Source organism: Cydia fagiglandana, chromosome 5 (genome assembly GCF_963556715.1).
Source record: "Cydia fagiglandana chromosome 5, ilCydFagi1.1, whole genome shotgun sequence".
Classification (NCBI taxonomy): domain Eukaryota; kingdom Metazoa; phylum Arthropoda; class Insecta; order Lepidoptera; family Tortricidae; genus Cydia; species Cydia fagiglandana.
The window spans coordinates 1207327-1220723 of NC_085936.1; the positions used below are offsets into that span (position 1 = coordinate 1207327).

At 41.6% G+C, this 13397-nt stretch overlaps 2 protein-coding genes across 2 annotated transcripts in view; both read right to left on the reverse strand.

The window, feature by feature from the left end:
* The window catches only part of LOC134664315 (neurexin-4), a 426329-nt gene that overhangs the window by 408922 nt on the left and 4010 nt on the right, over positions 1-13397 (reverse strand). The window contains exons 4-16 of the mRNA XM_063520885.1: positions 12333-12474; positions 11621-11824; positions 10913-11079; positions 10137-10313; positions 9571-9732; positions 7728-7947; positions 7192-7336; positions 6501-6607; positions 5755-5880; positions 5484-5578; positions 3995-4109; positions 1653-1832; positions 308-835 (exon numbers count right to left, since the gene is read on the reverse strand). Coding sequence (XP_063376955.1) covers positions 308-835; positions 1653-1832; positions 3995-4109; positions 5484-5578; positions 5755-5880; positions 6501-6607; positions 7192-7336; positions 7728-7947; positions 9571-9732; positions 10137-10313; positions 10913-11079; positions 11621-11824; positions 12333-12474 — 2368 coding nt within the window. The remainder of the gene's footprint in view (positions 1-307; positions 836-1652; positions 1833-3994; positions 4110-5483; positions 5579-5754; positions 5881-6500; positions 6608-7191; positions 7337-7727; positions 7948-9570; positions 9733-10136; positions 10314-10912; positions 11080-11620; positions 11825-12332; positions 12475-13397) is intronic.
* The window catches only part of LOC134664303 (L-aminoadipate-semialdehyde dehydrogenase-phosphopantetheinyl transferase), a 264536-nt gene that overhangs the window by 247630 nt on the left and 3509 nt on the right, over positions 1-13397 (reverse strand). The gene's annotated exons all lie outside the window — the stretch shown is intronic.

The following is a 13397-nucleotide window of genomic DNA, read 5'->3' on the forward strand; positions in this document are numbered from 1 at the left end:
TATTTTTTAGCAATAAGATTTACGAAATATCAATTAACAGTGTGTATGATGGTAAAGTTAGGCCAAAACAAGTCTGCGACGATTTTATTTGCACAGTGCAAGTGTTATTTTAAACGTCAAACTTCTATGAAATTATGACGTTTAAATAACACTTGCCCTGCGTATGCTATCAGCGAATAGAGTTGATTTGGTTTTGTTTGAAAATTGAACGAAACAAAACAAATGTGAAACGTTACAATTGAATATGATTTAAATTTGATCGATCTGAATAAGTAGGACCTTGGGCCTTAGAAGGATAGTATGCTACCTATTATAAGAGGGGACGATAGTTGGAGCGCGCGCACAGGTTCCTTGGCCGTGCGGATTTCGTTCTTCAAGGCACCGTCTACTACCACTCTGGCTTCCTTCCTGTTCCTCTCAATAGCCACGGAATGCCACTTGTTATCAGCCAGCCGATTGCTGGTTTCCACCATCACACCCAGCGGTGTGTCTCCTACTTGGAACTGGAACTGCAGCTGATCTCCGCCTATGATTGACAGTTTAATGTAATCTTGAGGGCCCTTTGAGTGTAACAATACGGCGTTCTCCTTAGTAGTTCTAAACTCGAAGTAGATGTCGCCACTGTGGCCTAGATCGAACGTGGGCAGGGCGATGTACGCGTCCGCTATGCGGAACGTGACTGCGTTGCCGAATAGGTCGTCTCCCTCGCACAGCAGCGGGCCGAGAGTGTAGCGTCCCTCTTTTTCATCAAGATGGCTGCCCGTGTCTCCAAAATGTAGCGCTTTTACTGGTAAATACTCCTTTTCGGTGATGTCTCCGCCGTCAGTTTGGAATTCTGGAACGAAAATGTATACTTAATGAAAGAAATATTGGCTGAAAAGAAGTTTATTGTATTCTTATTTTTAGAATTTTAAATAATATTTCTCACTGCATTGAAAGCGCAATATGTTTAATCGATCTATAATTTAAATAGAATCTGTGATTTCATATTTGTAATTTTAATAGAAATTTTTTTTTAAAGGTCATAATACTAATAACACAAATTTTTTTTCATCACAAATCGTCATTTTTTGTATTAAACTGGTAAAAAAAAACAGGACAATAATATATTAATCTCCTTCTATTCAAATCGGTTTCTTTTTTAGAACTGTCAAAACCATTTGTTAATAGAATTTATATATAACATTACACAGTGACGTCAGGGTCAACTCGCCTACTTTTTATATTTCTATCCAATTTATTAAATAGAATTTGTGTTTAATAATAACAACTATTATCTATATTTTTCTAATAATAATCTGGTGCTTTATTTCTATATTATATTCAAATAATTTATTTGAAATACACTAAAATACCCTAGTGTCCAATCAAATTTTAGCGTAAATCGCTTTATTAGTACTAACCTTGCGCTTTCAGCTGTGTATATTCCGCATCACAATTACACCACTTTGATAAAAGATAGATAAAAAGATAAAGACTTTCGATCGTCGACGATCGGGATCGACGCAGGCGCCGAGCACGCCGCACGCGCAAATGCGCGAACCAGGTTGCGCTCCGGTCCAGATATACATCTGTCTATCTCCAACACATGCGTTACATATAGCACTAGTCTGTCGCACTCTAACATAATGATGGATATTGACACCACTTACCTTGAGCCTTCAGCTGTGTGTATTCCGCGTCGCAGTTACACCATTTCGTAGGATCGACGCAGGCGCCGAGCACGCCGCACGCGCACATGCGCGAGCCGGGCTGCGCGCCCGCCCAGTAGTCCATGCGCTGCCCGGAGCGCGACACCCACCACGCGAACGGGTGGAAATTTGCTTCCTCGCCTATAAAAATTGACAATCATTTAAACATCATCGTTGCATAAAATATTTTCAAAATTGACATAGTAACTTTTACATGGATTTCCAATTAGTGATAGGTAATTTTGACATATTTCTGTGTAATGCTTTCCGTATAATGTTCTTATTTGATTCACAATAAAAACATACAGTGTTTTACACACCGATTTTATATTTCACCTCAATCTTAAGTCGTACAGATCTATCAGAATAATTAAAATATATGTCATTGATTTAAAAATGTATCAATCAATTCACCTCCTAAATTGAACTATAGAAATGTAAAGACTCACTAGGAGAGTTGAGGAGGCGTGAGTGGCGGCACATGTACAGTGGCGGTACTTCCATACAAGCCCAAAAGCCGGGCTTGCCTTAGTTTCCTTACCGAAATTACGTAGTGATAAGATCAATAATCAATATAGATTATTTTTAAACCGCGCGCCAAATGAACCCGTATTATTAAATTCAAGCCACAGCGCGCGGACCGCGGCGCCAGCGTGTTGCAAAATTTTGCCGTGGCGCCTCCTCCGCGCGAAAGAAATCAGGCGTAGGATGAATATCTGCTGAGAATTCAGCTATCCTGCTCGCTCTCGTCGGATTGCGGTTGCAAGCCGACGAGTGCGAGCTTGCTTTTTCGTCCCGCTCTAGGCGGTCTAAGCCTACAAACGCCATAGAACGATGTAACTATTTGTTGGTATGTATGGCAATTTTATAAGGCGATTTAAGCCGAGCTTTTGGTGTGAAGTTAGCTGCATAAGTTCACACGGGCACGCGTTTACTTCAAGTGTATTATTATTTAGTCGAGTCGAAAGTAACGAAAGGTCAATTTATTTAAGTGAATTTGAATTAAGTAGTGAATGTGGATTTGTTCGTTTGTTGTGACGTTTATAAGTGTTAACAATGGATGAAGTTGTTCCTTGTGACGGTATGAGATGCGTCCACGTATTACTCAACGAAAGCAAGGTTTTAATCGTTTACCTTTGTAGAAAAACGGGATATATATCATTTCCGCGCCAAAACCAACACCCGACTTGTGTATTCTCAGATAAGTCAGTCGCATTAAGAGAAAATTTTGTACGGCCGTTTACAAAACACAAGAATTGTTGGTTTACTCCAATTAAGGCGTAATTAGAGTGACAGAGAAAGAAGCATGCAATTTGCAAATTTCAGTGAATGCGGTAGGCCCTCTTATCATCATCATCATATCAGCCAGAGGACGTCCACTGCTGGACATAGGCCTCCCCCAAAGAGTGCCACAATGACCGGTCTTGCGCCTCCCGCGACCTTCACCAGTACCAGGTCATCAGTCCACCTTGTGAGCCCTCTGATATGTTTGTAAAATTCTATCTAGTCGTTATGGTAGTACCTAGTATGCCCTGTGCTGTGCGCTATGATAGCTCGCCGCGATACGCTAGCAAATTCATTTGAGTCCAAAGAGTGAGATTGGACATTTATTACGAATACATATCTTTCGGCTTGCCTTACTCCGAAACCCTAGGCACGCCACTGCACATGTACTCGAGCCGCTGCGAGCACGAGCTCGATCGGTTCAGCAACGCCTCCAGCTGAGCGCGAGACGCGTCGTTCTAGTCTAATAAAATTGATAGACTCACTAGGAGAGTTGAGGAGGCGTGAGTGGCGGATCATGTACTCGAGCCGCTGCGAGCACGAGCTCGATCGGTTCAGCAACGCCTCCAGCTGAGCGCGAGACGCGTCGTTGTAGTCTAATAAAATTGATAGACTCACTAGGAGAGTTGAGGAGGCGTGAGTGGCGGCACATATACTCGAGCCGCTGCGAGCACGAGCTCGATCGGTTCAGCAACGCCTCCAGCTGGGCGCGAGACGCGTCGTTCTAGTCTAATAAAATTGATAGACTCACTAGGAGAGTTGAGGAGGCGTGAGTGGCGACACATGTACTCGAGCCGCTGCGAGCACGAGCTCGATCGGTTCAGCAACGCCTCCAGCTGAGCGCGAGACGCGTCGTTTCTAGTCTAATAAAATTGATAGACTCACTAGGAGAGTTGAGGAGGCGTGAGTGGCGGCACATGTACTCGAGCCGCTGCGAGCACGAGCTCGATCGGTTCAGCAACGCCTCCAGCTGAGCGCGAGACGCGTCGTTTCTAGTCTAATAAAATTGATAGACTCACTAGGAGAGTTGAGGAGGCGTGAGTGGCGACACATGTACTCGAGCCGCTGCGAGCACGAGCTCGATCGGTTCAGCAACGCCTCCAGCTGGGCGCGAGACGCGTCATAAGTTATGTCCTGTAAGAAAAAAAAAGGAAAATCTTATGACCAGATATTCTTTGAGCCAATCAGACTCACTTGTTTGTGGGCACGGCAGTTGGTTGGTTGGTTGCTGCTACTTGACGACCGGTCTGGCCTAGTGGGTAGTGACCCTGCCTGCGAAGCCGATGGTCCTGGGTTCGAATCCCAGTAAGGGCATTTATTTGTATGATGATACAGATATTTGTTCCTGAGTCATGGGTGTTTTCTATGTATTTAAGTATTTGTATATTATATATATCGTTGTCTGAGTACCCACAACACAAGCCTTCTTGAGCTTACTGTGGGACTTAGTCAATCTGTGTAAGCATGTCCTATAATATTTATTTATTTATTATTTATTTATTACTGTAAAGGATTGTAAAATGGTCTAAAAACCAACAGAGTTGAGAGTTAGGTCACTAGATAGAGATTTCTCTGTACCTTATTTCATTCCATGGGCACCAAGCGGAATTCCATTGCAGAACTGAGATATTGGTAGGTATTTTAGCCAAAATATCGTCACCCTTATTACCTAGGTAATAGAGTTCAAGTAAGTAAATTAAATGCTGCAGGGTAGATGTTCGCGCACCGCCGGGCGAGCACGGCGAATGATTTGCCGCGCTCGCCCGGCGGTGGACTCTATTGCCTAGGCAATAAGGGTGACGACATTTTGACTAAAATACCAATATCTCAGTTCGGCAATGGAATTCCGCTTGGTGCCCATAAAACAAAATGAAGTTACTTAAAAATACCTATCTAATGACCTTACTCTCATTTCTGTTGGGGTTTGATCCAAACTCCATACAAAGTTGCCCATAGTCCTTTAGCCCTTAACTTGTGCACTATTTATACCGGGTGTGGCCTGTAATACGAGCAAATAATCAAAACATAGATTGTACTCCTCAAACGGTGACACTTTTGTTCAACAACTTTTAAAAATACTCTTTTAAATAGACTCCTTATTTTTCATACAAAATAAATATTATCTTCAATGGACGCCATCGCCACGCCATATTATTGTGATTGACGTTGCTTGTCACGCCTTAAACATAACAAAATTAGCAATACATTGCGTCTTAGAATAAACTTTAAAGTGTATTAAAAATCAAACCACAAGTTATTTTTAAAAGTCGCTGAACAAATGTTCGTCAGTATGAGTACAGCCTACAGTTAAATTTTTTGCTCATATTAAAGGCCACACGCGTTATAATAAATGAAACGTACAGTAAAATGGACATGTATAATGCAAGTTTATATACAACGATAATGAATGACGATGACGTGCCGACGTAAGGGATGTGGGCAGCTTGCATTGCATTGATGCACCACATAGTTACAAAACTTTTTTAACGGAACACAAAATGAAAGTACCTGTTTGAAGCTGCCGGGCTCCTGGTAGCCGTCGACGACGGTGCTCTGTGAGACCGACGACGAGTGCTGCACCGTTGTCAGCACGCGCCCGTCCGCTGCAAAGAGAAATTAACAGTTTCACCTTTACCAATAAGCATACATTTTTCTATGATGTAGGAACGCAAACGATGAAAAGCATCGCAAAACAACGGGATATTATAGGTAAGCGGTAACGAAAGTTAGCGCGTTGTAGAATTCGCCTTGTTCGTTACAGCGCCACCTATCGACTCACTGTAGAACTGGCAGGTGACGGGGAAGGCTGGTAATGGCCCCGAGCCGTCCACGTCGATGCTGATGTCGGCGGCGCGCGCTACTGCTTGCACGTTCTTGTACGCCTGGCACGACAGCGGGTGCACCGCTGTAACAACACACTAATGTCACTTCTATACAGATTTCACCTTATAAACCATTTAGCCTCATTTTTTGCTTGAAATCGTAGAATAAACACTGGCAAGTTCATTGATATTTTTGTCATTTTGGTCATGATAAGACATCGGTCTTACAACAATTGTTCTTACTGGCCGCCATTTTATTTTATTTTGAATTTAAGGCCATTACCGTCTGACATACATATTGCTATGGATTGTGTGCAGGTTAGCTCCAGCGGCGGTAGCATGGTCGCGTTTTATCGCCTGTCGTGTCATGCCTCACTTTCGCACTTACACACTTATTAGACGTGGCAATTGTGAGAGATGATAAAGTGGCGACCATCTGTTAACCCTACTGTGTGTGTGTCTTAACCCTACTGTTGACAATCATTTAAATAAATCGATAGATATCCAGCAATAATCAACGTAAAATGTTAACTAAGAGGAGATAGCGGGACGACCATGACACATTTCTCAGCAACTAGATGCTGCAGTTAATCGGGAGGATTGGAATATAGGAGGGAGGCCTTTGCCCAGTGCTGGGACACCTTATAGGCTCGTTAAAAAAATAATTAAAAACTATTGGTCAATAATATAAAGTGTAACTTACACGAATGGCAGACGGCCCCCGCGTATCCAGTGCCCTGGCAGTTGCAGTTGAATTCGTCGGCCGTCTGAGTGCACTCGCCGCCGTGCTCGCAAGGGTTCGGGTTACATCTTTAAAAAAATACATTCTATAATCAAGCATTTTCACGTTTTACGGTTCCCAAAAATCATACCATCCAAACGGATAGGTCTCAAAAGATTTTTTTCGATATTTTCTCAAACTATTTTGTAACTCATTGCTAAAATAAAATGACGAGAGTAGAATAGTCGGAGTTCATATAATTTTGACTTTTGATATTAATTCCGACCTATTGCAAGTATTACATTACGGTGACAATTTGCTGTCCATCTCTGGGTCCATAAATTACAATGGCACCTAGCGTCAATATTTATTTGTTGGATCAGCAATGTGCGGCGAATTGTCACTGTCAGATGACAATTGTGATCGTGGTGAAACAGGAGCCTGGTGAAATGACAATCATCTGGCATGCGTCAAACACCACGTCGTTGCAACAGTACTCCTTCTTCAGCCCATGGTGTGGTATATAACAAGAGAGTTTAAAAATACTGAATTTACCGACCTGCCAATCATCTGACAGGCGTCGAACACCACGTCGTTGTAGAACTACTCCTTTCACAGCCCATGGTGTGGAATATAACTAGACTTGAGCAGAACAATTATTGAAATTACAGACCTGTCAATCATCTGACAGGCGTCAAACACCACGTCGTTGGGGCAGCAATAGTCCTCTTTCTTCCAGTCCGTGGGTCGCTGGTAGTTGCCGTCTACAGCTATGCGGCGCATGCAGCCTACGAAGCCGCGCGGAGGGCCTTTACCACCTGGAGAACAACATTTTATATATTAGAGCTTTGTATAAAATAAATTATTACTGAGCATTAAGGCCCGCTTGCACTATCCCACTAACCCGGGGTTAACCGGGTAAACCGTTAACCCAGTGTCAAATAGTACTGGTATCCATGGCAACTCCAGGTTTAACCGGTTAACACCGGGTTAGTGGAATGGTGCAAGCGGGCCTAAGGAAAACAAATCCCGGCGCTGCTGCGCAAAAATGGTCTTGAGCTTACCCCAGACTTTTGGGTGTGGGGGGGGATGTATTACACTAGCCAAAAAAGGGTAAATATTCTAAATTTTAAGATCCACCAACAATTTAGGCTGGGCGTTGACTGTCATTGTGTATATAAAGGTACTTTATATAATTAGATAACTCACCGGCAATATAATATGAGCTCCCAGTAATAAACCTCAATTTCTTCGTAGTTTTCACCGGTCTATGGTCAACAGCCACCGTCAGGCTATCCGTGGCCATGGTCAGCATCAGGGCATGCCACCTGCCATCGTTAAACATCTCGTCGGGGTAGTTGTCCAGCTTCACTTTGGGAGAGCCTTCGGTGAAGAGTTCCACTTTGACTTTGCCTTCGTCGAGGTATACCTGCATTGAAAATTGTTATTGCAGTACATATGATCCTATTTTCCCGCACTAGTGCGTAAAATAGCACTTTTCGTCCGTATGTCAAAAGTTTAAAAGGCCATCTGTACTGTAAAACGTTGTACGATACACGTGCGAATCTCGAATTCGTGTCGATTTAAAACACTCCCTTCGGTCGTGTTTTATTTTTTCGCCACTCGTTTTGAATTTTCTCTTTTCCGCACTTGTATCGTAAATAACTATATCAAATGTTATTCATAACCACACTACAAAATTGACAGTTTATTGAAACCAATACAAATTTAATGCACGTGTTACTTTAGAAAAATGAGAAGTAAAACAGTAGACATCAAAAAAATTTAGGCTGCCTTTCCACTGAGGAGTAGATGAGAGGAGACGTGCGGAAAGTAACCAATAGCATTAATTGTAACCCCATCTATGGATTACAACTAATGCTTTAAGTTTAATGCTTAAAGTTGTAATCCACAGATGAGGCAGTGGAGGCGGGTTGCCTTGTATGGAAATACCGATGCAAGATGACCCGCTTCCATTGTCCTTAAGTACAATAGAATCACATGATCATAAGATCGCTGGTTACGGAGTTATGTGTAGGTAATCAAGTATCAATATAAAGCAGTGGTTCCTAACCTGGGGGTAGAACTGTTATTTTGCGGGGGTAATAAGCTTACCTAATATAAGAATACAACAAACGTACACGTTTTATTTTTTATTACCATTGGGAGGAGGGGTCAAATCAAATTCCCTAGTTAGTCATAGGGGTGACCGGACTGAAAAGGTTAGGAACCACTGATATAAAGTTATCTACTTAGGATGGGGCGTTGATGAAGTTATTATTTTACACATTATATTTAGCTTCACTCCGTATGTTTGCTGTTTACCGGTGTCCGGTTGAGATAAGATTTAATACCTATACCTACTTTTACACATGACAACTAATGGTTACTAATGGTTATTGTAATTTAAATGTTTTTAATTAAAGTCTGTCTGTTACGTATAAAACTGTTTGTAAGAAATCGCACTCACACAGCTATAAATAATTAACTTACTTTACAATGGTGGAAGGTAGAGTAAGTTTTCTGCCAACAAATTGCTCAGTTTGGCAGGTAAGTAACAATAATTTATGTAACTTCTGTTTTAATAATAAATAAATAAAAAGATATCCGCTACGCTGGATTACAATGAATGCTATACTAACCTCGCCTTACCCTTGTTTCTTGTTTGCGTATTACAAAATTTTACTTTCTAGTAAAAAAAAGAAAATCAAAAATATTATTTAGATTTTTGTGTGTAGTTATGAAACTACACAACGGGACTTAATCGCGTATTTAAGTTTTAAGATTTACCTCCCACGTTTCGAGGACGGCGTTGTCCCCGTGGTCTCGGAGAAGACTGGCTTAAGTTGACATCAACATCTTCTAGCCGCGCGAGTTTCTTCTTCTTCTTAAAACTTAAATACGCCATTAAGTCTCGTTGTGTAGTTTCATAATGTTAAATAATCGTGAAAGTTTAAATCAGTGTTTTGTGTGTAGCTTCAAGAGAGTAGCAAGAGTTCCTTACAAACCAGTGTATTTTTTTTCTAACATGCCTTTTAGTAATACACTTTACCTTGACGTGTCCCTCAGACTTGAACTTGTGGTATATAAGCAGCCCGTGGTTCTCGTAAGTTCGGAAATCGAAAGATATGTTGAGTTGGTTGCCCCCGGAGTAGCCGCGCAGTTTCGCGTACGAGCCTTCCTTTAGGAACGTTATGGGGACTATTTCCGGTTCCTAAGAGAAAAAAATGCTGTTATAAAGAACCCTGTGACAGTTTGACTTGTGTGCCCGGGTTCTGTGGTTAAAATATTAGTGGTGAAGACCGTCTATCAGGTAAGATCGTTTACAAGCTCTTCCGTCGCTTCTAACTTTCTAACTCTTGTACACATACTCCACATACAGAAGATTAATACGTCGGAACAAGCTGTTCCTTGTTGACTGTCTGAGCGAAGTGAAGAATACTAGAGTTTTTGCCATAAGACGGTCTTCCCAACCAAAAATTTTGTATACCGGTCTTGCGGTCTTCGCCACATTGACCTAGGATCCGATTATTGACCCAACTTAAGGACTATTTGTTGCTTAAAGACCGAAAACCTCCGAATTATTTTATTACCGTATAAAAGTAACTATTGACTTACTGGACAATCGTAGAGAGTGTTCACTTTCTGATACTTGAACGACTCGCCGGTCTCATATCCTTGCCTCAACTCGTAGATGACGTTGGTGGCGTTCAAATATAAGTTCTCAATACAGCCGGTGAAATTCTGGTTTACTACTAGGCCTTCTTGGAAATTGGGTACACCGCCGATGTATAGCTGTAAGGAAAAACAATCTGTGAATGATGTTTCGTAAGTGCTATTTATATTTAGTAAATATATCTTATAGCTATGAGTTGAAATGTAGTCTCTCAATAAGAATTTTAGTGCGACTAAAAGTGACATTCCATTTCCAACTGCAGCTGCAATACTGTTCATTTTACTATGGAAATTGACAATGACAGCGACGCGTTTCCATAGTAAAATGAACAGTATTGCAGCTGCAGTTGGAAATGGAATGTCACTCTTATTCGTAAAGCTTATTGACTAGACATTAGAACATGGGAAGTTGAGTTTTAATGTTCATAGATTAGAACATAAGAAAAAATTACAAAGCCTAAAATATCCTGGTCACGGCACCAAACTGAAACTCCTAGAGATTTTTTTTTACTTGTAACCTATGAAAAACCATCTAGAACCTGTCTATTAAGATTAAGCCTCGAGAACTCGCCCTTGACTCGTCCGCCAACCACCACTCGGTCGACAGAGACAACATCACGTCTCGTGCGACGTCATCCCACATATTGTCTAGTATACTATAATGGTATTATTAACGATTTCTAAAATGGTCAGTAAAAAGTTTTCAGATCTCGTCTTACCTGCCTATTAAGATTCAGCCTCGAGAACTCGCCCTTGACTCGTCCGGCAACGACCACTCGGTCGACGGAGAAGATGACGTCACGTCTCGTGCGAGAGATAAGGACGTCGTGCCACATGTTATCGTCTAGGAGACTGCCGACGGATAGGGAAGTTGCTGTCCCGGAACCTGGGGAAAGAGAGATTATTCACCATTCATAAAATCTGTGTCCGGCAATGCTTGGGGCTATGTATAGATTGATTTTGTAAAATAAGGGTTTTTGCAAAAACGGATGAACGAAGCGCCGGGCGTCCGTTGGCTCGTTGGGTGGATGACATTCGAAAAATCGCGGGGCATTTTTGGATAAGACCAGGCAGGACCGGGATAAGTGGCGTACACGAAGAAAAGCCTATGCTCAGCAGTGGGCGACTGAAGGCTAAAATGATGATGATGAATGAGTCAATAAGAACTTTGATATCTGTAACATTTGCTTTTGTAACAACCAGTGTCAGCGGCAATTCTTGATATTACCTTGCAAAAAAGGACTACGGGCTTCTTTAGAATATAAGTAGGAAGTGTGATAAAGCTTTAGCACAAACAGCAACAGTCTTAACTGTCCATTGGTGGACCTTATTACAAAATGCATAAGGTCCACCGGTGGACAGTTAAGAGTGTGCGTGATGGTACATGTTCAATGTGTCACGATAGTTAAGTATGTAAAGAGACTTACCCAAGTCAATATTGTACACCAGCCTATTATCCCTGAGTTGCAACGCTATGTAGTCTCCCTGAGTGCCTCTTGAATACAACAGAGCGCCGGAAGCCGTGCTGGTCTTGAACCGGAATCGGATGGTCTCACGGGAGGCGGATATAGGGTCCCGGAGCAGGTCCATGTTGATGAGCGAGGACCCGTTGAAGGACATCGTGTTGGCCTCTGTAAAAAATTTGAGGAATTCAAGTAAATTTCTCAATACGACCATAGAGAAAATCATACATAGATTGCTCACTCCGTACATCAGTTTTGGTACCAAAAGGACTATTCTTTTCACACTCGACATCTAGCATCGAGTAGTGGAAATACAGTACTGCTACTTGACAATAGATGTAACTGATGTATGGAGTGAGCACTCTTGTCTTATTATATTTCTCTATGATACGACTTCCACTTGCGCTATCCAGGGTTAGCCACTAACTCGGGGTTAACCGGTTAAACTCAGAGTTATCGGGCCCTGTGTTAACGTCTAACTCAGAGTTAGTGGCCAACCCTGGATGGTGGAAGTGTCCATTTTTAACAAGTGTTAGGTTTATATATTTTCACACTAAGTATAAAAGAAAGTGATATAACTTTACATTACTTTACAGATATAATTGATTATAAAGGATGATCTAAACGGTCAGGCTTTGATAAATAAAGATAATCTTATCGTCTAAGTATTACGTACCATAATCGCATCCATACAACTCGACTCTCATGGAGATCTTGTCCCTCCACCGCATAGGGTTGATTCGAATGAACTGAGCTATGATAGGCACTTCGAATTCATTCTTCTTAACTGTGTTACCATCTTGGTTGCCGTCGAAAGTCTATAAAAAAATCACACGCCTAGATACAATTTTTTTTATTAGCCTATTAGTGTCTCCCACTGCTGGGCAAAGGTTTCCCCTCTTCCTACAAATAATATTTTATCATGCAATTTTACAGCATGTGTTTTCGAATACATTATTTGAATTATTAATTGATTTTAGAGAAAAACCGCCTGTTGTTACATAGTTTATTGTTTTTTTTTTATCTTTAATATGTGGTGCTCAATCAATAATATTTACTTACTTAAATGCAAATAGACTTATATCAAAAAATTTATCACGACGATTGTAAGGCAGAGTAAAAGAGAGTGGAATAGATTCGTGTTAGTATTAATAGTGTAAATAGATGCACCATCACCATTTGTACATTATATTAAACATTGCAATAAAAAAAAGTACAATACATACCCTGAGATTTTATGTTAGACATAAGGTTATCGCTAAGCGCGACCGTCCGCCTATACGATTTAGCAAAGCTGTACAATCACCTGCAATAGTATGTTACACAACGAAGACCGCAAAAATATCTGACACGATCTTATTTGTAGATCATTAAGAGTATGTCACATATTTTTGCGGCCTTCGAAGAGTAACATATTATTGCAGGTGGCTGTACAAGGCTGCGGCACCATTGGTGTTCGGTGTGCACGTTACTGTTGGTTAATTTTTCTCGCACACCATTCCACTGCCTTGCTCATCTCTGGTGGAAGCACCTTGACGCCGCTGCCCCGAGCTTGGGCACTATGAGATTTCAGGCCTTAAAACCGGTTGAGATTAAGGCCTTGAAGCGACCGATGAGCTTTGAAGCCCTAAGAAAGCTGAAGCTACGAGGCCGAAGGCCGAGCTTTAAGAGGACCACCAACCTTAGCACGTGCAAGACGCCTCACGTCCACCAACGCATTTTCGCCCCCTATTGTTCTTAC